General features: G+C 33.3%; 2 protein-coding genes across 2 annotated transcripts; both read left to right on the top strand.

The window, feature by feature from the left end:
• The first annotated feature begins 500 nt into the window (after window positions 1–500).
• Window positions 501–7257, top strand: LOC132738243 (uncharacterized). The gene is made up of 8 exons (XM_060725708.1): window positions 501–628; window positions 3083–3109; window positions 4164–4329; window positions 4662–4739; window positions 5429–5560; window positions 6116–6220; window positions 6564–6626; window positions 7006–7257. Exons 1-7 carry the CDS (start codon window positions 590–592, stop codon window positions 6623–6625), a joined length of 609 nt encoding a protein of 202 aa, XP_060581691.1. The 5' UTR covers window positions 501–589; the 3' UTR covers window position 6626; window positions 7006–7257.
• Window positions 7258–11506: 4249 nt separating this feature from the next.
• Window positions 11507–19204, top strand: LOC132738238 (uncharacterized). Its single transcript, XM_060725698.1, has 7 exons — window positions 11507–11568; window positions 13004–13242; window positions 14445–14651; window positions 15603–15742; window positions 17138–17292; window positions 17952–18069; window positions 18874–19204. The coding sequence occupies exons 2-7, from the start codon at window positions 13026–13028 to the stop codon at window positions 19120–19122; spliced, it is 1086 nt and encodes a 361-aa protein (XP_060581681.1). The 5' UTR covers window positions 11507–11568; window positions 13004–13025; the 3' UTR covers window positions 19123–19204.
• Window positions 19205–27185: the final 7981 nt, after the last annotated feature.

Below are 27185 nucleotides of genomic sequence, written 5' to 3'. Positions count from 1 at the left end.
GAATCATTACAACAGTTTTAACTACATCTCCAAAATAGTTCTTATTAACACTTTTTAGGACATACATGTACAGCAGAATGTTGAAAATTTACCGAAGACATTCCTTGTTTCTGATTTGAGTGAACTACTAAAATAACAATGTTTCGTCACGTGATGATGTCATTAGATCATTAAAAAATAAAGGCTCAATCACATGATCCTTAAAATATGAAATTGGTCTTGATCCTTTGAAGCTTCACCACAATTCGCAACTTTTCGGCCTTTTTCGTAAAACTTCGAATAGAATATACGAATAAAAATCTGTTACTGTTAATCGGCCAAGTGCCTTACTTTGAAAAAACAATCGTAATGACTCAGTTTTACTTAGCATGAATATTGAATTGAAGTCGCTCGAGGTGTTCCGAATGTTTGAAAGTTTCCCGTTACTAATGAGTATTCGGTGATGTTTTGATTTAAAGGTAGACATTAAAACGCAGTGTTGTGACGTCACAGAAGAAGTTGACGTTACTCATTACGCATAGCAACGTCATATTGCGTCCGGAAAAAAAATACACCAGTTGTTTTTAAACCATTAAAACATGGGAAATTAATGGCTAGTGAAAATCGAGGCTGTTTCGTTTGGCTCATACCCAGCAAACACATGACGTTAAAATAACGTCGGATTAATGTTAGATTTTGGTCACGACGTCGGCGACCAAAATACGACGTAAATCTGACGTTAAAATACCGATGTCTAATAGAGGTTTCTTTTTGACGTCGTACAAACGTTAGGTTCTGGTCGGTGTCCTGACGGTAGGTAAAAAAATAACAAAAAATAATCCTTATTCGCTGTTGTAATCATTTCAACTTTTTTTCAAATGTTATTTGGATTACAAATGAAGTGTTCTTATATAAATACAGACCAAGATCGCGGCGCTGCAACCTAATAAAACATATAGGTGGCGCTGTATATAGGCAAGTTACGTGTGTTATTGTTATGAAATCTATTTATAGCTACAGATCTGTTTACAAGTTCCAATCATTTAACGTTATAATATTATCATTGGTGGTACATTATATTTTAATAGTGCTTTAACATTTAATCATAGTGACAGAAAGGGGAAAGAAAACATAATTAACCTATAATTCGAATCTAAAGTCACGTGGATGGAAATTCAAATTCGTAGGCGTTACGTTTTGGCTGTCGGTCAGGAATCGGGATGCATTGATAATGTGTATATTATAGATTTTCTTGAACAAAAAGGTCAGTTCAATTTATTTAGATTTATTTTTACTTTGTATTTGATAAATAATTGCATGATTGCAAGCACTCTTAAATTTAATTATCATTATTTGAACAGCTGAAGTAAAATGTCACACAAATTCGCGATAATGTCTAATAATAAATCTTTTTAAAATTGACATGTTAAATAACTCTGCTTGTGAAGAGTTTATAATATGCCTTTCAGTACCACCAAAGAGAATGCTTAGTTTTCATATTTTTCTTAAACCGTGATGTTTTTGTCAGTTAAAATCTGAGAATTGAGAATGAATTTGTACGATTTCGAGCATTTCGGACCAAGACGTTTCGGTCCCAAATAACCCAAAACGTTCCGGTCCCAAATAACCCAAGACGTTTTGGTTCCAGACATTTCGGCATTAAATCTTTAATTTAAAACTATGAAATATTTAAGACTTGCGTAACTGTTCTATTTCAAACGTAGAATATATACATAAGTTAGAATATAATTTTCTTTTCAGGTAGTTAAAGTGTTGGACATGCTCTCAAAGGTCGGAGGGACGGAAACACGTGAATATGTAAAAAGAAACATAGGAAAGTAAGATTTTTTGTAAATTCTATTACATACTTTAATCCATACTAAACTGGAGTTTAAAAGCGGCTTTTTAAATGTTCAGTATTTATGTTTACTTTTAATTTTTGTTAAAGCTCTCTTTATAAAAAGTTGGCAAAATTGTTCATTAAGTTAAGATAACTATGAAAACATTTTTGCTTGTTATTTTTCCATGTTTCATAATATTTTTTTTCAGTGAAAAAGATGTCACACACGCTATTGGACACTACAAACGCTACATATCCTCCGGACAGACGAGGGGTGCTGAAAGAAGGTCATATCTAAAGCACCACACCTCAAAATTCGTGCTAATTCTCATTGATATCTAAAAAGTATAACTTTGTGAAGTAACTAAAAGGCAGCAATTTATACATTACTGAACAATTATCAAAGGAGGTCAAAATATGCAAAATGGCACTAAATGTTTTAGAAATGCTGTAGAAATATAGTTAAAATACTGAAAATCTGTCATTAATTGCTTGAAACATTATTATCAGAATCTTTTAACTTTTTCTTAAAATTATAATAGTTTCATTCATTTTATTTGATAAGGCAAACTTTAATAGAAATGTGCATACATTGTTTTGTTCTTTAATATTTGTACATGTTTTCTTAGTTTCATTTATGTCATTGTTTTTGTAATACTTTTTGTTTTGTAATTAAATTATTTTATGTTTTATTTTGTTTAATTTATGAAAATTATTTAGCCTTGCAGAATTTACTAAAATTGTATGTATCAGCTTAAAATTGCAACTTTTATTTTAAATTAAAAAAGCATAAAACATAATTTTGCTTTTAGTTTTCTGTTATACATTTCATTGGAGGGAAAGTTACTTAATAGAATGAGTTACATTAAATTCGATCAAATCATGATTAGCCAGAAAATATTTATGACGTGGTGAAACAAAAAAGATTAGGGGAATGATCAGATGAAGGTCAGAAAATGATCAGATTTAGGGCAGAAAAGGGTTAATATTTAGGTCGGAAAATGGTCAGATTGAGATCGGAAAATGGTTAGAAACTGGTTAGGTTTAGGTCGGAAAATGGTCAGATTGAGGTCGGAAAATGGTTAGATAATGGTCAGATTTTGGTCAGAAAAAGGTTAAATAATGGTTAGATTCTGACGTCTACCTGACGTCAGATTATTACGTCAAAAAAACTTTCAAATCCAACCGTTTTTCCGACCGTCATCCGACGTCAGAACCTGACTTAAATCTGACGTCAGTATGACGTCTTGTGTTTGCTGGGTAAGTTTAAAGAAGTCTTGCAACGAAAGGGTGAGTAGAGTTATGGTATTAAACATTCAATTTAGATGATTAAATTAGAGCTTTTGTGCATAATTTAGGGAAGCACGAATTACTTTGGTAAATTTAAAACTTTATCACACACCCGTGCCGATTTTGCGACTCCGTAAATATGGTATTGCACGGCCGTGCATATATTTTGACGTGACGTCATTAGCGTTAAACAAACATAGTGTAAAGACGCGCTAAATGTTAGCGTTATACTATAGACGCGTCAATGAAAAATGACTCTTATTTCACTTTAAACGGTCTTTATTTTGGGTATGTGATAAATAGAATATTAAATTCGTGTAAGTTCATTACTGAATTTATTGCACTCGTTGAATAAAATAATATTATGCTCGCCAGAGGCTCGCATAATATAATTTTATTCAACTCGTGCAATAAATTCAGTATTGAACTTACACTCATTCAATATCCTCTATTTATGCCTCCAGATGAGCCGAAATATTTCAAGAAAATAAAACTTGAAAATAATGCGCTGAGAATTTAAGAAAATAAGTTAAAGAGCTCTAGGATGATAATTATAATAATAACAAATAAAAAAGTGATAAAAATAATAATTATGATAATGTGATTATGATAATAATATTGTTTATGGTGATGATGATGATGATGATGCTGATGATTATCATCATCATCATCATCAATGATTATTATTATTATTATGGTAATAATGATTAAATGATAAAAGATGATAAATAATAATTGATTAAATAGTAAATGAAAAGATAATTCTAAGATTTTAAATAATGATTCTTAAAGATCCATACATAAGCAGCGTTGGTAATGTTCTAGAGGAAATAATAAGTTCTTATTTGTTAAAAGTCGTAAAAAGTAACAAAAAATTGATTAACTTAACTGGCGGCTATGTACAGACTTAACCCATGTGATCAGTGCAGATCAAGATTAGTTGGCACAATCGTCTTCACTGTTTGTTATTCAGTCAGTCAAAAGTGAACGATATACCAGTCTATATAAGACATCAACATGATTTTACTAGTAAGGTACATTGACTCTTTTACAGTTTGCAAGATTTCGAAACCGCATGCGCCAAAGATACTATGCAAGAAGAGGCAAGACTCTTGACCCAGAAACCCTGTTAAATGAAACAGGTACTGCCGACATGGTCGTCTGTAAGATTGCCAGCAAGTCAAACAAAGTCGTTCCTCAAAACCTGTCATCTAAGAATGGTATAGTTACTTACTTGTACATTATGTTTTTAAAACAATTATGACTGCTATATACTCACAACTTTTAGTGCAGTTATATTTGTTCCACAAGAATTATGAAGGTCTTGCTTTTGTGTGAATCAGCCTACTTATGTACAAGAAAGATAGTATAAAAAGATCAAAATGGCAGAATTTAGTCCCGTAATAGACAATTTCTTTTTCTGAAACTTCAAAAACCTATATTAGATATAAAATACCGAACACTAAGTTTTAGGATCATTTTCGTATGTCTGTCTTTGATTACATTAATTCTATTAATTTACAAATAAAAATGAAGCAAAATTCTTTTTCAGACGATAATGTTGATACAGAAAATACAACAGTGACAGAGATCATTGCAAACGACAAGACCACAGCAGACGACAAACTTGGTAAATACAGTCATGTATATTTTTTACTTTTTTACAATTTCAGTATTTATGTTTAATATTTAAAAAGTAAAAAAAAAGATCTTTCAAAATTTGGTCACATGCAGCTCATAAAAAACGTTAAAGTATTATATAGCTAACAAGAGATTTTGTGTAAAGTCGCATTCATTATCTAAATTTAATGTACATATATTTTAATTAAAATTTGATCGTCACATTTAATACCATACTGATACTATGTATATAAAGCCACAACATCAACAACAATAACTCCTATTTAAGGCCCGAAAAAAGTTTTATTTTCTATTTTTTAGAAGCTTTTATCTTATGTATCTTTTTCACAGTGTTAATTTGCCATATAGCTGAGTTATCCTTTACATTTTGCATTTTGGCTATTAGTACAGTTAAAATAATTAAGTATTTTGTACGGAAGACAAAATTCCGCTTTGTTTTCATTTAGCTACCTCTATAACATTTAATTTCACTACCCATAATACTGTCTGTCTCCCTCTGAGTGTTAAATATCTAACCTGCTTTTTAAATATCCAATATTGCAACATATTATAATCATAAAGAAGAAATTATTTATTCATTTTTGAGACACAATGTGCCTTTAAGTAATGCCGTATTGTGTGACACTATGTCTAAATTACATTAAATAAAGCGTAACGAAATTAAAAATCTTTTTTTAGTCGCAGAGTACGTGACATGCATCATAAACAAGGCAGCCGACACCCTGAGACAGGAGTTGTCTAACAACACAATTCCCGTAACAGTGAGTCCAGCAGACGACAACATATCATTGTCCTCTAGTATCATCAGCCGTAAGTCATTTTGTTGATGTATAAGTCAATTATAACAATGTCCGTGGTAGGAGGGGTGTGGGAAGTGTGCCTATTTATTACATTTTGCCTGTCATCCCACTGCCAGCTCAATGCAGTGGTTATGTTTTTGCGCTATTTAAAATGTCCGGAAATAAGTCCACGACACAGCGACATGCGACTTTTACCTTCTAGCGGGACCTTTACTTGGGGTTTGAAAATCTTAAAAGTCTCCGCTGTTTCTACGCATTGTTGTCCGTTGAAGAACGTGTCGAGTGCACAATACATAAAGTGTTCTTTGTTATTTTTGATGTTTATTATATCATATTCTTACGCATTATTGTACATATGACATGGATCCTGAACAACGTGCCTCTACCCTTTTACGAAACCTTATTGTCAAATCAAAGGCATTTTAAAGAAAAAGTTCTTAGATTATTTCTAAGAGAGCTCATTTATATTTAGTAACCATTAGTGTAAGGGGCAGATAATCTAGTCTAAAATCTGACGTGGCATTTCTCGGCAATTAATTACATGACATAATTATTTACTTGACAGAAATTGCTGATATGGCTGTAACTGAGAGCTTGTCAAATATTGTGATGGATGCTGACATCAACCAGTCTGCTACTAGAGCTCCTAGAACTGTCAAAGAATTCAAGGGTAAGATTTTTGTTTAAAGGGACTCCTCTGAGAGGGACTGGAAAAGATTTTTCGAGATTAATGTTGTTCAATGTAGGTGTAGCTACACCATATATATGTGTGCAAAATTTCACATTATTCGCTCACTCCATTTTTACAGAATAATTATTCTACTTTTGAATAATGACAAAAATTGAAAAAAAAGAAATGCCCTCAATTTTTTTTTTCCGTTAAATGAAAATTGAACCCCAAGATAATCAAAACAATCTACGATCTCAAGTAGTTTACCCTCACACTGTAGTGGATTAATCTTATTCACAAAAGTTATTGATACATTGCACTCATGGAATATTTTTTTTTACAGAAGCATTTGGCATAACCGGATATGACGTCATTGATGACGGTCTTCCACCTGTAAGCGTGTAAGGTAAGATTCAGAAATATTATTTGTATTAAATCTAGTGTTTAAATAGTTGGAAATGTTAAAGTAAGGACACTACGGTATGCCTTCTGCAATATTATTATAAAAATAAACAAAACATTACTAATGTCAGAACCTGAATTTAAACGTCGTACTTTGTACGTGTATGTCCATTGCCGTTACCATAGTGACTGGAATTAGGCTTCTACCATCGCTCTCAAGATCAAGGGACATAATTATAGTTGAACTATTCGGTAACGGATACTCACTGAGCATGCCTTAAAATATACAAAATTAATTAAATAAATAGGTTACCCTGATTGTTTCTTAAGAGAAAACCCTTTGTTACTAGATCTAGATCTACACGTTTTTTCTTAAATTTCAGAGTACAAGAAGAAGAAAGAAACAACGTGTGTGTGTGTGTTTTTTTTTGTTTGTTTGTTTTGTTGTTGTTGTTTGTTGCTGTTTTGTTTTATTAATTTGTATGTGCTTTTTTCCTTTTTCTTTTTTGCTTTGCTTGTTCGTTTTACGTTTGTTTTTCATGTTCTGCTTAGGCATCGATTTGATTTCAAACATATTTTATTGTCATAAAGATGTTTCTGAATTTTATTTTCACAAATAAAGTCTATCGAAACATTATCTCGTGTATTATTTTTGTGTATTATTCGACATCAAATGAGTGTAAATTCGATCGAACTGTTTCAGAAGCAGCCGACCTCTCTTCACTTTCAGCCTCAGTTAGAAAAATATCTTTGCCATAGAATTCCTTTCTTTATGGCCTTTGAGTGGTTTTGATTATACACAATTATTTATATATATAATGAGGATTGTATACACACAGGCGTGTGCATGAATTTATTTAGAGTTTTGCTGTTCTAAACTTTACACAAACAATTCTAATGAATCGTGTAAAGTCTGAATATAAACAAGCGTTTGAAAGATGTTTGTTTTTGATGCTGTTGAACAAAATCAGAGTTTGAAAGATTTTTGTTTTATGCTGTTAACCATTGATAGAAAAGCATTTAAGTAATGGATACACAACCCTACTAAACAGGTCTTTGTGATCTGTATAAATAAGAGCCCTCGGCCAATCCAAAGCTTTAAAATGTAAACACAGTGTTTAAAAATATCCGTCTTTAAAGAATATGCGTGTCTTTCAAAAATCTGAGAATGCTTAATGTCGCTCCTGGAACATTTATCAAATATAACCTTGTTTGTTTTCATTTACATACAGAGGAGGTTGACACTTCTTTGGGTAAAGGTCACAGTTACTATGTATTCATTATGCATGGATCTCAAAATTTCGTGTCCGCTTTGTATCTTTTTGAACCGACTGAAAGAATTCTAATCCATTCGGAAGGAATATTGACAGTAATTAGACGATGTGCAGAACGTAGGTTTGGGCTTCCTCAGATGATTGCTCGAGTATTGGGAACGACAGATCTTATCTGTTATAGTGTTATGATTGACTACTTTTGTACAGCACTACCTTTCATGAGTTTGTTTCTGTCATTTTGCTCGTCTGTTGGGTTTGGATATTAAATAGAGAAAAACAGAATACCTAAAGAAAGTCCAACACAACAAAATTGAAAATGTTGCAGGCTCGGTTTGATTGAGCCTGTTCATGGACTGTACTGGAAAGTGAAAGTTACCGTCCACGCCCCCTAGCACCGGCTTAAGCAGAATTCAACATTTAATACGAAAATGGTGAACTTTTGTATTTAGAAACATCCGCAGACGTGTTCATACGGCGGTAATCGTGGAACCTTCAATGTGACACAGTAGTGCCATTCCATGAAAAGCGGCGTATGGTCCCCAAGTAAAAGAATGCTTTTGTCCTAAACGAGAAAACAATGGGCGGAACTAAATAAAATGGAATTTTGAAAGGGGATCTGAGGTTATAAAGCCACACTGACATTTTAAAGGTCTTATGGCGACCTTCAGCTTTACTGGTGGAGGAAGACCTCAGTTGCCACTATAATAGTTAAGGCACAAGCGGGCATTCGATCAGAACCATCGAAATATTGCAAGGTAGTTGAGTGGCTTCCTAATAAGAAATAATTAAATGTACCTGTCGGGTATCGAAATCGCAGCGGTGATTGGCAAGTGGTTTGAAATGAACGGCCTAATCACTCGGAATTGAACGCCCTTATCATGCATGATATGTAAGATGCAATACTTAACTTTTTCACAATGCCCTCGGACCAGCCATCTGAACCATCACATCTGTACTTTCCAAATTTGTGTGTATTTGCGTTTATTTATACTCGCCACCGGTTGCCCATATGGGCGAGCCCTCCAGAAGAGTATTAGTCATTTTATTTTTCGGAGGATAGTGCAATTACAGATACAGAAAGATGCCCCAATTCCAGAAGCTTCTCCTGGTTCTTTAGCGTGCCAAGTGTTTAAGCACCCATACACGGGACCTCGATTTAAAGTCTCATCCGAAAGACTGATTAGTAATTTTAGTTGGCCAGCCCGGGAATCGAACTCACAATGTCGAGATTACAAGTCTCGCGCTCTAACCGATTGAGCTATGCGGGCTGGCTTGACTTTCCAAATGACAAGTACCACAGTATATAAACGATTTGAACCCCAACCGGATCTTGTGAGAAGATTTTAGTGTCAGCCATATTCTGCCACTTCACTTGTTTACGATATTGGTATTTATATTGATACTGATGGACGTTAGGATAGTAAATCTATATCTATATTATAAGAGAGAAACTTTATTAAACGTCTAAGTTATGCAAAACATAAACGTTAGCACGAAGGCTATAAAATAATCGAAACTCACGAACAGCTTTCAGGTGATCAACACTGAACATGAACAAAAATCTGTCTTATTCCAAGGTTGATTTAAATAAACATTGAATTGTAATATCGAACTACTAAAGTAATCAATAACAAACGATAATTTAGTCATATGCATAACATATTGCTGTATCTTGAACATAAATTTAAGAGTTTTACCAAGGAGGTCATTTCCGTAAACTGAATTAACGTTACTTGCTGGTGATTATGAACCCTACTTGTGAGTTTACGAATTTTATCTGTACACTGACTTGTGAGTATTTTTAAAGATTTATTGGAGAAAAAGTTTACGTTCATTGCGATTTTGTATCAATTATTGCCAGAAAATATAAATGATTGTAATAGAATTTTAGTATATAAGGTGGGATCTAAGGTATTTACCGAGAATTGGTTTAACTGATAATATTGTTAATCATTTGTTTAATAAAATATATAATGCTATGTATATTTTTATTTCGGATCACCATGGAAGAATACAACTGCATATACTGTTGAGTAAAGACTACGAATTTCAATGCCATCATTAGCCACATTATTATTCGCCATCCAGACTGCAGCTTGAAAATAAGAATAAATAATGATCAGAATAAAATTTCCTACTTAGAAAATTTCAGCGTCACAACCAATAACGTAAACGAAAAAAAAAAAGAAGTTTATAACACCAATAGCTGAAACACTGACAATTAAAATTTCAAAATTTCCCGAATATTCTCCGTTTAAAAAGATGCCAAAATTGTCGACGTCTATGAAAGATATACAAGAATAAAAGTTGCTAATGTCAGAAAAAGAAAGTCAATGAATTTCTGAGAATATAAAACAGTGTATGAAATCAACGGTAGGTGTAAAGCTTTCAACATGTTGAAATAAGTAATCTGCAAAAAAATCTTGTAATGATATTTCGGGGTTTATTGATACGTGACGTTATATAACGGTCACGTCAAAACTAACAACAATGCCGTTGAACTAAATATAAAAAAAATATAGTACATATGTAATATTTTAGCTTTATCTCTTTCCGAAGAAAAATGAATGGTAAGTGAAGATGAGGTTTGATAGTTAATTATTCCTATCAAGAAATAATTGACTTTCTGATTCGTATAAACAGCCACTTCATGCCAGTATTTTCGTAGACAGTGAAAACACGACGAAGCTCCTCCAGTCATATGCAGTTTTAGTTAATTACATAGAACTAAAACATGTACCCTTCTCTTGTGACACAATAACTTCATATTCTGCACAATAAAATTTGGAACATACGACAAAAGCACAATAAAAATCATCAAAAGTGACTCGCAAGTAATGGTTCAGTGAAAACACAAGTAGGGTACAGATCATTAAAATTGTTTTAGCAAGACGGGTACAGTTATCAGAAATGTCGCCTCTATTATTTACTATGTTTTATCAATATTCAAAGATATTTTCACAAGTGTCTGTCCGGTAACATGAGGTTAAGACAATAAAGTTAAGATTCAGATATGAGTTATAGTGAAATAAAACAATTTTAGGCATACATTTGCTTGTGTAATCGGCGTGTGTTGACATAAACAAAACATGAGACGAAGAGCTCATGCAGCGTTTTATGCGCACATATTTTACGAAGAAGGTTATGGATGTATATTTAAGCAAAGATAAATTATTTCTAAATATGATTCAAATGTTAACATACCGTAACATATTTAAATTCAAGCCGATTTTTGATAGTTTAATGTGTCATCCCGCCTGATTGTACGTTTAGATGCTGAAATCTTCTCACAAGATCCGGTTGGGGTTCAAATCGTTTATATACTGTGAGTACACATCAATGTTAAGCTTACGGTCTTCAGCGTACCCGTTTATACGTATCCCATGAATAACAAAAATGTAAAAAAGCGGCTTATAAAAAGTTTTGGTAAGGTTATACTGAAACGCTTTCTCTGAATATTTGATATTTGTTGTTTTCTGTTGTTTTTTTTTTTTTTTTTTTTTTTTTTTTTTTTGCAAGTGCATGATGGCTATCGACTCGAAAATAGTGTTCTGTTAGTGGTCAAAGGGAAATAACTGTTACTTTAAATTTCTGATAATGTCCGGTATGTACCGGATAACGGAGGAAAAACGAAATAGCTCTTCATAGTGGAGGTATTCCGCGAAATTTCAAGTTGGTTATTTTTTTAATATTATTTCCTTTTTCCTTCTTTTTTATGTTATATGATGAAATTGTCTGAATATTTCAACAGAGTAGCAAAATTTCTAAAAAAAAATGGATGCTTTATTAAAGCCTATTTTGTTGTACATGTAGTTAAATAAATAACTTTCTCAGTTTATAGGTCCACTGCACACTAGCAATTTAGTCAAAATATTTTGACGTGCCAAAGTTACATCAGTGTACATGTAGATTCTAAACTTCAGAATCTTGCTTCTCCCATTGATGGGAAATATTGCCAATACACAATATAGCACTATATGACCATAGTACAATTAGTTGGACTTTAAGAAAACTAATTCTATAATTCTAGTTTAAATTATATGGAGAGCTGACTGCATTAATTTTAGCAGGACCACATGCTTTGTGAGGTTTGAAATAATTCAGAAGTTTACCAGTGCCTATTTTACCTACTTGGATATCTGACTGTTTAAGACAAATCCCCCATTTAATAGTTTTATATTGGCCATTAACAGGGGCAGTTCTAGCCAGGGGTATATATAGGGTCTGACCCACAAGTGTCTGTTGGGGAAGTAAATTTAAATACACCCATAAACACTTTTGATATATACGTAAATAACAGAGGTATATCGAGTGAAAATTACGAGTTGTTTCCCTTATCTTCAAGTAAAATCGATATCTCTTAATCTTTTGACACAAAAGTATTTAAATTAACTGTTAAAAATACCATATGCGAGACCATATTTTACATATGATGTATACATTAAGATGTGCAACCGGTTTTTCTTTACTCGAAAAACTACTGATAAGGATATCCTGTTGTCTGCTAGTTGGGAAAGTGCTTATCAGTGTATTGATATATCCTAAAACTATATCAGAAAATTTTGTGTGGAAATTTGAAGTTTTTCTGTCAGAGACCTGTATTAATTACATGAAAAACAAAAAGAGAAAATTCAGGTCGATAAAAATTGTATAGATTTCAGAAATTTGTTAACATGTAAATTTGGCCATCATTGTTATGACAACTGTTTTTGAAGTACTGGTTATAAGCCGCTTTGACCCTTTTCCACATGAGAGGTAGCCTGGGTTCCAGTCTCATTGTCTGTCAATTTTTTTTATGGCCTGTTTGGCGAATACTATCAAAATGACGAACAAATACGGAATGGGGCATATGTTATGAATAACGAAAAAAAAATGTTATAAATAAGCAAAAACTATCAAAGCCTGAATCCCAGACTACATCAGAGGTTTCAAGTGAAGAAACTTTTTAAGATCATAAACAGACCTTGATTCTTAACCAATTTAAAGCCTGTTTTTTTCCCTCTTCTTCGGATCCTTCTCTAATTATTCAACATATATTACTTTTGTTTTGTTTAATGCAAAACTTGTACTAACTACTATTGTTATGCTTTCAATTCAACAAACACAGTGGAAGCAAATAAAGCTTAACAATGACAGAAAAAAGTCCTGCAAGGAAGTCCAGATCTTCAACCCCTATTATAGTAAATGGGTCAGTCATACAAAATGGAACGCCAAGCAGAGGTGGATTGCTCCATTTATCTCACAGGTTGGACAAAGACATCACACCAAAAACACCAGTAGCAGACGCAAGTTTCAGAAATGATGACAAAGTTAGCCCAATGCTTGCCAAGCTTAGGATGACTCCAGGTTTGTTTGTAGATACCTTTACTGGTAATATAATTCCACAGGTTGTTTTTTTTAAAGAAAAGGATAATTTACTTTTAGTTTCTGAATTGTTCTACTTTTGTGTATGTTTTTTCTCCTTGTAAATTTTACTATAATATGTTTTATAGCAGTTTTTAGAAACCTTGGGTTTGGTCAGCATACGTCACTCAACTGAATTTGATACATGCTATTTCATTCATGTTATATAAGCAGTGAAAAAGAAAATAAAGTAGAACAACATGCCAGAACACCGGAGTAGATTAAAGTTATTTAATTTATTGACCGTCTTATGTCAAACAATGACCTTCATCAGGACAATATAATTTCAGTATAAAGATTCAGTCCTTAGGTACACAAAAAATGTTATATTATTCAAATCTTTGTACCATTCTGTGTTTTCAATCTAAATAATCATAGTAATTAAACAAAGAAAAAACATCAATCAATCAATCATTCGCATGATATTATAAAGCCAGAAAATGTCAACAAACAGCGATGTGCCATTTAAAAATAAAGTACAATGCAGCTTGCCGACTATATTACATAAATAAGGTCTAAGCCTTAAAATTATCTTTATTTCCCTTCATGTGACCATGCCAGTTTGTGTAGAGTTGGTAGGTAGATAAAACATATTTTTTATCCAAATTATTTTTTTTTCTATCTAGAATTATCACGCATTCAAAACTAATTGTGAATCCTCAGCATATGTTTAAAGTTTAGAACCATATTTTCAAACTTTTATTCAACATTATACAGGTTTGAATACCTACAATTCAAAAACATGTGACAAATATAAAATCTGATTCTCATTCCGTGTTGAGCAAAAAAAAAAAAAAATTGCAAGGCAATAAAATTTTTTGGGTATAAGCGTTTTTTGTTGGTAGGTAGGAGAGGGGAAACAAACAATTATTTTATATTTAGGCGTAAGGTTGATAATGAACATTGTTTAATATTAAAAGTTAGTATGTTAAAATATCATAATCATGGCTGCCAATAAACAGTGAAAACAAAAATCATGGCGATAAAAGTGTCTTATATTATTATATACATAAACTGTATGATAAAAAGATCGTTAGGATCTTTGCAACCTCACCTCTGTGTATTAAATTTTAAATATGTCTTCTTTTGTTTTCAATTTCAATGCTTGATGAATCTGTACCATAGAATGTCATTATTCTCTACAGGAAGATTGTTAAAAGAAAAGCAGACAATTCTGGTACGGAAACATGAGGAAACACGGCGTAAAGTGGACAGTTTGAATGTCGGAGGAGGCGTGTCCATGTGGCCAGAGATGGACAGTATGAGAATGTCTAAAGAGGAAATCTACAAACTGTCTGGCTTTTGTCTGATAATGGTCATAGTTGTAATAGCAATTTTTATAGGTTTACATGGTAAGATACATATTTCCTTATTACCAATATTTATAAACAATGTGGAGTCTTTGTGACTGAGTGGTTAAAGTGACATTATATGCATGTTTTCTTGTTGTCAAGTTGAGCCGAATGGGCTATACATTTAACAGACTGACTATTATATTATTATGATAGACATTGAGCAAAACTTGATAATGAAAAATGTTTAGGATAAAAAATTACAACTGCCTAAAATATAAAATGACTTTCCTGCTATTTTTATCATTTGAATGTTAACATTACATTCCGATGCATATTTATAGATATTTCTGTGAGTCACTTGGGTTTTTAATTATGGAAGTATGGTCCAGTAAACATTTGTGCCAAGTTTCATTAGTATTGAAGCATTTTTCATAGTTCCATAACTTCCATAGCAGTTTGAACTTGTAACAGGAGGCTTTTCAATGAAAACGGCCATTTTTCAAAATATGCTGATGGGGTAAAAGAAAAGCAGACAATTCTGGTATGGAAACATGAGGAAACACGGCGTAAAGTGGACAGTTTGAATGTCGGAGGAGGCACTAGAAAAAAAAATTGAATGCAGTTACTGCAAAATCTAAAGCTATTTTGACTGACATCCACCAGCAATTTACATTTTGATAGGCATAATGATAATGTCTTTTTTGCTTACTTCAAATCAATTGTCCCACATGGCTTTGGGATGGTAATTCATCAGGGACGGGATTCTTTCATGTAAGGAAATTATTCAACAAGCTTACAGACAGAGTGTGGTGCTACTCCGGTACCCTTTCCTCCCTGTATATTGAGCAAAACCTGCCACTTAAAAAGTTTTTTTATGACCTTTCTAGTGTCTGTTTGCCTTAAAGTATTTATGAAATTATTTGTTTCCTGTTTCATGTCTAAAATATGGCTCCCTATTCATGTTTCAAGTAAGGATTAAAAAGGTATTATTTTTGGCTCTCTTTACAGGTTCAACTATATCCCTTCTGTTACAGTATCATAAAAGATTGAGCCAGTTCTCATTCCATCAAGTAATCATTGTTGACAGTGGACAAGCTGAAATGGACCATTCATTGATAGACTGGCATATTAAATACAAACAAATTGTGGTATAGTATTATAATATAAGGCTTACAACTTTAAAAGAAACTCTGTTTTGAAAGGAAACCCTAAAAATTATGACATGAAAACTCGCATGACTTTGCAAGCTTTTTCTCACAATAATTAAAAACTCAATTTGGCCAAAAATCGCTGAGCGCGTCACATATTTGCCAGCACTTTTAAACTGACTTGTAAATAGTAGTTATGAAATTTTTTCTTTTTCATTATCAAAAATAGCAATGTGGAGAAAAAAATGTTTGCAGTTACAATGTATACTATTGTTTTGCACTTTAGATTTCTACCCTGAAATGTAAACATTGGAAGTGATGCACAATCCATACTCCTTGTGTTAAACCCTGTGTTGGGGCGTCCGTGGCTGAGTTGTTATGGTCGTTGACTTCAAACCACTTGCCCCTCACCACTGTGGGTTCGAATCCTGACAGGGACTTTGGATTCTTTCATGTGAGGAAGCTATCCAGCTAGCTTACAGAACGTCGGTGGTTCTACTCAGGTGCCCGTTCGTGCCTGAAATAATGCACGGAAAGGGCACCTGAGGTCTTCCTCCACCAGTAAAGCTGGAACGTCGCCATATGACCTATACTGTGTCGGTGTGACGTAAAACCCAATAATAAAAAATAAACCCTGTGTTTAAAGACCACCTCTGAATAAAGATCACTATACACCAAACCTTTATTGATTAGAGAGAACAGAAGCTTTCAAATAAAGACCACTTGTCTTATAAACATTATAAATAACACAATAAAGAATTGAATTACATTGAAAATTAAATGAACATATTGCCATCATTTTGCAAATTGGCAGAACTTGCAATGCCTATATTTAAGAAATAATATATCCCAAACTGTGATTTTATTGCTCAATAACATCACTGTTTGGAGTTCGGATGCGGGGAATTATATCACGAGGGCGTAGCCCGAGTGATATAATGATGCGCATCCGAACGACAAACAGTGATGTTATATAGCAATAAAATCACCGATTTGGATATATTATTTCGATTCTAACACGACATCAACAAATAAATGCTGCCGAACATTATAACTAGCTTAATTGCGCCTGATTTGTTTCCGTACTTATTGTCAGCGCGTCACATTTTTAGTGGTTACGTCAATTGTATAATGATTACGTCACATGTCTAAATATAGAACGTCAAACAGTGATTTTATAGCATAATAACACACACTTTCGGTTCTTCTATGTTCAATGGGGAAAAATGCGGGTCGTGTTAGAATGGTTGTTTTTTAACTCACAGATGTTAAATTGGCAAAAAAAACTTTTTTATGTGAAAGTTCTTGTCACTTATTTACATTTTGTTTGGACCATAATTATACATACATATGGACTTTGACATGGCATTATAGATGTAAGTTCTATATTTTCAGGACTCCATACATGAAGAGTTTGACGTCAGCAAGTTGCCAGCCTCGTATATATTATATATACTGTTATACTTTACAACGCTGTGTGTACTTCTCTACTACCTTATAGACAACATGTTTGCAAAGAGTAAACTTTCTCCTAAAAGAATTAAACGATGGTATGTATAAGCATCAAAGAATTAAAAGCTTATTCATATATGGATTTGATCAGAGTCATCAATTTAATGTGTGAAATGTTTATTTTTATGCCCCTTATGATAGATCTTAAGTTGTATTGCTTTTCTTTGTCTGTATTTTTGTCTGTTTTTTGTTTATTTGTTTGATTATCTATCTTTGTTAAAAACTTAAGCCATAGCTATAACATTTTTCTTCTATAAGCTACAGCCATAATTCTGGGTTATTGCATATCATTGTACACACTGTATGTTGAAGATTTTGGTGTGAAATCTTAATGGAGTTTATGCACTATCATTTAATACAAAAAAGCTCGTATCTGTTAAAATCGGGTTTTGCAGCCGTACATAACAAGATGTGTTTATAACAGTAATATACTAACATGTTACTGTCTACTCCATGTTGTGTTATTCAGAATTATTAAATATACATACGTAAGAAAGTAATACTGATATGTCCAAAATTTGAAAATTTTACCTCAAAGGTCAAAGTCATGTCAGGGTGAAAACATATTTCAATATGTCAAAGTGAAGGTCGTTTTCATAATATATATTTAATTCATTATGCCTTGACTATTAAAAGACAACCCCTCAGCCACATGGTTATGAGTTTATTATCTGAAACATTTGTTTATGTATTTCAGGGTAAGTTTGTTGGTGTTGACAACAGCATGGACATGTTTACTAGGATTTACACTTGTTATTGCCCTTCGCACCGAGGCTGCCATAGAAACCAATATATATCAACTTTCAGATACCCTAGTATGTTGTAATGTATCTACATTTGTATTATTTTTTAGCTTGACTGTTCGAAGAATGGGGGGAGCTATTTTACTCATCTAGGCATCGGCGTCACACTTTGGTTAAGTTTTTGCGTGCTAGTTGATATCTCCAAAAGTTTTGAAAGGAATGGGTTGAAAGTTCTTGCACTTATTTGTGAGCATTATAGGAGGTCACTGTTTAAGGCCTGAACTTGGATTTTGACGAAATTATGGCCCTTTCTGAACATTTTCTCGGCTCATGTTTTACTATCAAGCACTGAGAATAGTCAAGGATGGTTCTTGTTCTTGGTTTGTCCATTATTGCAAGTGGCTATAATTTCTACCAATGAAAATAAGATCAGTTGGCACATCCATGATGCATGCTCATGGTCTGCACTAATTGCTATTCAGACAGTACTTCTTTTTTTCTAAATAATGATAGTAGGTGTGTCCAGATTGATAGATACTATTGACTGTCAATTTTAATGATCCTTTTTAAAAAAAAATTCAGATATACGAGGCATATGGAGAATAATGTCCTAAAAGCTACCCCTATATTGGGCTCCAGATCTTTGTTGTTTTTTGGGGTTTTTTTTTGCAAGAACATATTTTTTTATTTTATCTTCTTCTTTCTTTGTCACTGGAAGGATATCTTCAAGTTTTAAAGTATTTGCTCTTCTGCAACGATTGACAGACTTTTTAGCCATACCGCAGGAAAAAATATATAATATAAGAATTATCTCCCTTGCACTTTCAGGTAAAATTTTATTTCTTTTCTTTTACACAATTTTTTTTTTGTTTACAGGCAGATATAATACCTACAGATCTCGCCAGCGACAAATTCAACCAGGTGTTACAATACTGGCGCACACGATGTCTCCCACCTACGACACACGGAACTATTTCTATATTCGGTATTTTACCCGTTAGGGACGTGACTTTCTACATACAATACTACAGTATACCAATAGTGACTGTACTTATAGCGCCAGTTTTCAGACTCATTGTCTCTTTGATGACCATTTATAATGTGACCAATGAAAAGCTGTCATGATATATACTTTATTTCTTAATATGAATTTGTTATTAATCAATATTTTATGATATTCTTTCCACAGATAAAAATGTAAAACAGCTTTTGATGTTGTTTTTTAACAAAACATTCAAGAATAACCTTTGCTTGATTGAACTAATGTTTACAATTTACAATGTCCACACTTCAATTTGCTTTAAAAGCTAAAAATACAAATACCTTTAAATGTCTATTTCTACAGAACTAAGTGATGGATGATCACCAAACTGTGTCTGTAGCATTCTTGGGTAGTCTTTTATTAAGTTTGCTTATATTAATTTGATTGGCCCCTTTTAGGGGCTGCTAAAGCTAAAAATACAAAAACCTTTCAACATCTTCTACTACAGATCTAATTGATGGATGATCACCAAACTTTATCTGTAGCATTCTTAGGTACTCTTTTATCTAGTTGGCTCATATTTATTTGATTGGCCCCTTTTAGGGGCCACTAAAGCTAAAAATAGAAAAACCTTTGAACATCATTTCCTACTGAAATTATTGATAGATGATCACCAAGCTTCGTAGCATTCTTGGGTAGTCTTTTATAAAGTTTGCTCATATTAATTTGATTGGCCCCGTTTAAGCTAAAGCTTAAATGCCCCAGGTCATGGCATTTCTTCAAATTATTGTTTAAACATATTCTATGCTCAAATTTAATATTAGATAATATTGACAATGGATAATTTCCAACACTGAAAAGCAGTTGTTTCTGGTGAGCGACCCAGGGCCATCATGGCCCTCTTGTTTGTTGGTTTTTAAGTAGCACCAACACTGTAAAGGTCATGATATGGTGACTTTCCAGCTTGACTGGTGGAGGGATACCTCGGGTAACCTTCCATGCATTATTCCAGGCACAAGCCGGCACCTGAGTAAAGTCACTGACGTTCCATAATCTAGCTGGATAGCTTCCTCATATGAAAGAATCCAAAGTCCCTGACAGGATTTGGACCCATAACGGTGAGAGGCAAGTTGTGCACTCGGTCATGGACACCTGAAATTACCTCCATTAGATTCATTATACTCCTCTGAAGATGCTTAAACAGTAAAAACTAACATGTTATATATAGATATAGAGATAACTTTATTAAAAAATATTATATCAACAACATCTACATGTATTATTTATACATGGCACCTATATAAACAGTACAATTAATTATATTAACAGTACACAAAAATCACTTGATTCTATAAAATTTCAAACAATAATAACTGAAATATCTGTTACAAAAAACAATACATAGTAAATGAAACATATAATGTTCATAGGCTACATAGTAATGTTCTTTTGACCTATGAAATGAATGACCTTGACCTAGACAAAGGTCATGACCTAACAAATTAGCATTTATACCATTCATGACAGCAGTTAGAAATGTCACAATAAAAAACATGGTAAAAGTGGAGACAAGATGTTTTTGTATTCATATTTGACCTATATAACTCAAAAATGACCTTGACCTCTGAGAAGATGTCATATGCTTTATACATGACTCATTCTTCTATCAAGATGAACACTGCTGTTTTAAAATTGTGTAATGTCAGAAAAAAGTTTTGAACAAAAAACATTTTATGCCATGACAATTTTTCACCATAATTTTTAATATACACTAAGAACTATTATTGCTTCTAAACTGACAAATAATACAAAATGTGTAATTTTCTAAAAAAAATTCACAACCCCTGTAAAAGATGTATTATGTAGAATTATATTTTGACAATTTTTTATCTCCTTTCTTTTAAGCTGTTTTTGTTTAAATTAAAATACTGCACAGTAATATCCAATACCTTTTTTAGCAACATGCATTTTACAGACATATCTGTCCATATCAAGATTTACAACAAGTTTTTAAATGCTTTGTTTCAAACAACTATACTCACCTTGACAATTTTCACTTCCAACCTTACTTCATAGCACCCTATACAGTGATAGTGCGATGTCAAACTTAGCCAGATGAAAAAAAGAGCACTGGTTGATCTATGTAAGAATTAAAAAGTTTACGTTTTTTTAGGCCTTTGTACCTCAGTAGAGTTCCTTTAAGTTTTGTTCACAATGTAATACTTTTTCTTTAATATTTATTAAAATTCATCAAATCAAAAGTACATAATCAGCTACTTAAACTTATAACAAAGAGCCTTAGACAGTATCCTGGGTCAAAAGTTGAATCGGTCTCAAAACCTTAGCTACAACAAACATACCTATTTTTTGAAATACAAACAGATAGACTTATACATTAGGTAATATGGCGCCATTATTGCAAAATAATTTCTTCACATATTGATCCCTGATTTTATGTAATGAAAATGTACTGCGCTGATTTAATCAGGGTTTTCAGGGATTTCAAAGGTCAAAGTGTAATGCGCTTGAGTTGAGAAGCCAACCAAAGAGAGCCTAGTCCTTATGTAACATTAGAAAGCCTGGTCCTTATGTAACAAAAGAAAGCCTGGGCTGCGTTTCATGGAGAGTCCTAAGTTAATCCTAAATCCTAGGACTTATGACCAACTTTAGGAGAAAAAGTTTTTGCACTTAAGACCGTTTCAAGTAACTGTCCTATCTTTTGTCTTAAACTTAAGACTTATGACCAATTCGCTCTCCTGTAAAAAATTACAAAATACAATGGCACGCGCATAATCCCGGATTTGATTTACTATGTAATTGATTATAGCAAGTATAACTAGAACTGCCACTATCATGGCGTGAATACCCCGCATACCACTTTGTCAGAATCAACAGTGGCCATTTAGAGCTCAAGGACAACCTCCCTGCCAAATCTGAGGTTACTAAGCCAGTGGATTGCTAAGTTTTGTCAAGGTCCCTGTGACCTTGCCCTTTGACCCAGTGACTTCAAAATCAATAGGGGTCACCTTATAGTCATGATCAACATCCATACCAAATATGAAGACTGTGGGTCAAAGGAATGTTAAATTAATGGGTGTACAAACTTTTTGAAGTCAAAGTCCCTATGACCTTGACCTTTGATCCAGTGACCTCAAAATCAAAAGGGGTCATAATATTATACTAATCATGATCAACATCCATGCCCAAATATGAAGACTGTGGGTCAAAGGAATCTAAAGTTATTGGGCGGACAAACTTTTTGAAGTCAAAGTCCCTGTGACCTTGACCTTTGACCTGGTGACCTCAAAATCAATAGGGGTCATCTACTAATCATGACTAACCTCCATGCCAAATATGAAGACTATGGGTCAAAGGAATCTTAAGTAATTGGGCGGACAAGCTTTTTGAAGTCAAGGCCCCTGTGACCTTGACCTGGTGACCTCAAAATCAATAGGGGTCATCTACTAATCATGACTAACCTCCATGCCAAATATGACGACTGTAGGTCAAAGGAATCTTAAGTTATTGGGCGGACAAGCTTTTTGAAGTCAAGGCCCCTGTGACCTTGACCTTTGACCTGGTGACCTCAAAATCAATAGGGGTCACCTACTAATCATGACTAACCTCCATGCCAAATATGAAGACTGTAGGTCAAAGGAATCTTAAGTTATAGGGCGGACAAGCTTTTTGAAGTCAAGGCCCCTGTGACCTTGACCTTTGACCTGGTGACCTCAAAATCAATAGGGGTCATCTACTAATCATGACTAACCTCCATGCCAAATATGAAGACTGTAGGTCAAAGGATCTTAAGTTATTGGGCGGACAAGCTTTTTGAAGTCAAGGCCCCTGTGACCTTGGACCTTTGACCTGGTGACCTCAAAATCAATAGGGGTCATCTACTAATCATGACTAACCTCCATGCCAAATATGAAGACTGTAGGTCAAAGGAATCTTAAGTTATTGGGCGGACAAGCTTTTTGAAGTCAAGGCCCCTGTGACCTTGACCTTTGACCTAGTGACCTCAAAATCAATAGGAGTCATCTACTAATCATGACTAACCTCCATGCCAAATATGAAGACTAAGGGTCAAAGGAATCTTAAGTTATTGGGCGGACAAGAAAAAACCGACGGACAGCCGGACGGCCGGACAAGCTGATCCCAGTTTACCCCCTTACAACTTTGTTGTGCGGGGGTATAAAAAGTAATGTATTGCCCTCTTATCATGTTGAGTGAAAATATATACCATATTTCACGAAAAACGATAAAATAACCGTTTTATTTAATTTCATAGTAAAAATTGGTTACGAACCCCCTTGCTTGATACGCAATTGCAATTGTACAGCGTGCAGTAATATTATTATTTATAGATGCGTCTAGCACGCGACATTTGGCGCTACATTGTGACGTCATGTAAACAACTCTTTAAACGTCTGTACAGCGTTAATGACTGAATTAAAGATATTGGTGTTCGGATTTATTTTCTTAGTTAGACCATTATCTATCATTCTAGATAGTTTTTAAAACAAAATTCAACAAAAAGTTGTTTGATTTTGGAGTGGTTTTGACTTAGGACAATCTTAAGATACCTTTAAAACACTCCTAGACTTAGGACTGTTTTCGGTCATAAGTATAGGAGTCATAAGTTAGGACCTTTTTTAAGACTTTCTTTGAAACGCAAAATTGTCACAATTTTTAACTTAAGACAAACTTAAGACTTAGGACTCTCCATGAAACGCAGCCCTGGTCCTCCTGTAACTTAAGAAAGCCTAGTCCTCGTGTAACAAAAGAAAGTCTGGACTGTGTGTAACAAAAGAAAGCCTAGTCCTCGTGTAACAAAAGAAAGCCTAGTCCTCATGTAACAAAAGAAAGCCTAGTCCTCATGTAACAAAAGAAAACCTAGTCCTCCAGTAACTTAAGAAAGTCTAGTCCGTGTGTAACAAAAGAAAGTCTGGACTGTGTGTAACAAAAGAAAGCCTAGTCCTCGTGTAATAAAAGAAAGCCTCGTCCTCATGTAACAAAAGAAAACCTAGTCCTCCAGTAACAAAAGAAAGCCTCGTCCTCATGTAACAAAAGAAAACCTAGTCCTCCAGTAACAAAAGAAAGCCTCGTCCTCATGTAACAAAAGAAAACCTAGTCCTCGTGTAACAAAAGAAAGCCTAGTCCTCGTGTAACATAAGAAAGCCTAGTCCTCATGTAACATAAGAAAGCCTAGTCCTCATGTAACATAAGAAAGCCTAGTCCTCATGTAACATACGAAAGCCTAGTCCTCCTGTAACATAAGAAAGCCTAGCCCTCGTGTAACAAAAGAAAGCCTAGTCCTCATGTAACAAAAGAAAGCCTAGTCCTCATGTAACAAAAGAAAGCCTAGTCCTCCAGTAACAAAAGAAAGCCTAGTCCTCATGTAACAGAAGCAAGCCTAGTCCTCCTGTAACAAAAGAAAGTCTAGTCCTCCAGTAACAAAAGAAAGTCTAGTCCTTCAGTAACAAAAGAAAACCTAGTCCTCCAGTAACAAAAGAAAACCTAATCCTCCTGTAACAAAAGAAAACCTCATTAAACAAAGGAGCTAGTAAGTTATTGGTAGTAAGTATAGGAAGCGGACTAAATGAGCTCCAAAATTGAGCTGAAATACATATACATTGTATACACATGTTTTAACAATATATTGTAAAAATGAAGTTCAGTTTTTAATTTCCATAACTAATACAGCCTTTACATTCACTTAAAAACAAAAACATTCACTTAAAAAACAACAAAGGTTTCATTCAAAATATATATTTGAAGCAGCAAATATTTAAGCAAATAAGTGTAAGGTTTTTAATAAATAATACAAAATATGAAAATGAATTTAAAATGATATGAATGATTGTACGACAAATTAATGATATTTCTAAACACAAGAACTGGTCTCGAAACTGGCTCTGCTCACTTGAATGTAACACCAATAGTCTGCCTTATGTGTGATAGGTTGGCTGTTGTAGACAAGTTTTATGTATGGTAGGTAAAGTGGCTGTTGTAGACAGGTTTTATGCGTGGTAGTTAAAGTGACTGTTGCAGACATTTAGTTTTGTGTGTGGTAGGTGAGGTGGCTGTTTTTGTGTGGTAGGTAAAGTGGCTGTTGTAGACAGGTATTATGTGTGGTTGGTGAGGTGGCTGTTGTATACATGCTTTATGTGTGGTAGGTGAGGTGGCTGTTGTAGACAGGTTTTATGTGAGATTGGTAAAGTGGCTGTTCTAGACAAGTTTTGTGTGTGGTAGGTAAAGTGGATGTTGTAGACAGGTTTTATATGTGGTAGGTAAAATGGCTATTAAAGACAGGTTTAATGTGTAGTTGGTGTGGTGACTGTTGTAAACAGGTTAAGGTAAAGTAGTAAAGGTAACTGTTATAGACAGGTTAACTTTGCAAGGAGCAGATAACACCAGTCTGTCATTGACCAATCGTAGATATGACTTGTACCATGATATGGTAATAAAAAACAAACATGATATGAAAATTCAGTATGAAAAAAAAATGAAACACTTATATAAGGAACTATGGTTCCCAAAGTTCTTCTTGTGGTATATATATATATTATCAAGCTCGCCTTATTGGTAGAATATTACATTTAAATAAAAAACAAAACACTAACAAAAAAATATCACATAAAAAAGTTAATGCATCAATTTCATTAAATTAACAAATAAACTTAAAAGTAATAAATAAAATTTATATTTCTTTAAATAAGTTATAAGTACTCTTTAAATATAAAATATTCATTATCATACATGTAAACAGACATTTAGAACAAGAAAATAAAATTTATTTACAGATAAATAAACAACCTGTTTTGTCCATGTCATTTAAGTAATAGACATCCTCTTTGAAATTTAAAAAAAAAAAGTTACGGCACAACCTCCGCAGAGTAACACCCTTTGGTGGACAAAGATTTTGGTTGTTTAACTGGAAGGTGTTGTTTTTTAGAGAGGTTAAATGTATAGTAAAATTCTAATTTTGGAACAAATGAGCCGCATCACAACAAAACCAAAATAGTGGGTTTGCGACAAGCATGGATCCAGACCAGCCTGCGCATCCGCGCAGTTTGATCAGGATCCATGCTGTTCGCTAACCAACTCTATTACAAGTGGAGAAACTGACAGCGAACAGCATGGATCCTGATCAGACTGCGCGGATGCAAACCCACTATGTTGGTTTTGTCGTGACACGGCTCAAATGATAATCTTGTTATAAACCGGTTATTGCTCTGCAGAGGTGGCACTGTATTCAACTTCTTGGCTTAAATTACAGCAGTCATTATTTATATATAGAGACATATCTCAAGCTGTATACAACATGTTTATTATAACAATAGGCTATAAAATATAATGAATGTAGAAATGTTAAACTATAGTACCACTTGACTATACTAAAATATTTATGCTGAAATGTACATTTTAAATTTTCTGTCAAATAATTTCATGTAATACAATTCAAAGCAAAATGTCATATGAATTTTTATAAATCAAAAATACATTTAAATGCTTTTTTCTTCATTTTAGTTTACTTATTCTCTACAAAAGTATGTCTTGAAACAATATGGAAACTATCTTTAGTCATATCTCTTTTAGGGCCCATTAGATTCTTATTTATGATTATGTAAAAAAACAACAACAAATCTTTGGTTCTGTTTATGTGAATTATGACATATTTTTTGTTCATTTTAAGACACTGCGATGGGCCTGTAACAAAAAGATAAAAATTTGAAAGAGGAGATAATTAAAAATATTTGTATCAAAAATTTCAAAGAAAAATTCTCATAAAAAGCTACATACAAAAATCTTAGCCCTTAGCCCTTGTAATAATAATAAAAAAATGTATTTTATTTTTTGCACTAGATCAGTTTGTTGCTCTATTATAAATAGTACATCCATCTCTGCAAACTGATGATTGTTTAGGGCAAAGTAAAATGTTTATGACGAAATACATTTCATATAAAGTGACATTATGCTCATATTTTCATAGTCAAGTTGAGCTGAATTGACTTTATAATTCAAAATATTGACTGTTTAAATGATGTTTGACCAACAGTTGATATTGGAAAACGTTCAGGATAAAATTATACATCTGCCTAAAATGTAAAGACTGCCCCACCCTTTTATAAACTGAGCTACAGAGGTGAATTCTCATAGATATTTACAGAAATTTTATTTGGATCTGTGCATTATTTATTGT

Source organism: Ruditapes philippinarum, unplaced genomic scaffold, assembly GCF_026571515.1.
Source record: "Ruditapes philippinarum isolate M1 unplaced genomic scaffold, ASM2657151v2 ctg1734_1_1_1_1, whole genome shotgun sequence".
NCBI classification, from domain to species: Eukaryota; Metazoa; Mollusca; class Bivalvia; order Venerida; family Veneridae; genus Ruditapes; species Ruditapes philippinarum.
Note: the sequence above shows the minus strand (reverse complement) of the source record. Positions and strands in the feature narration are given on the sequence as shown.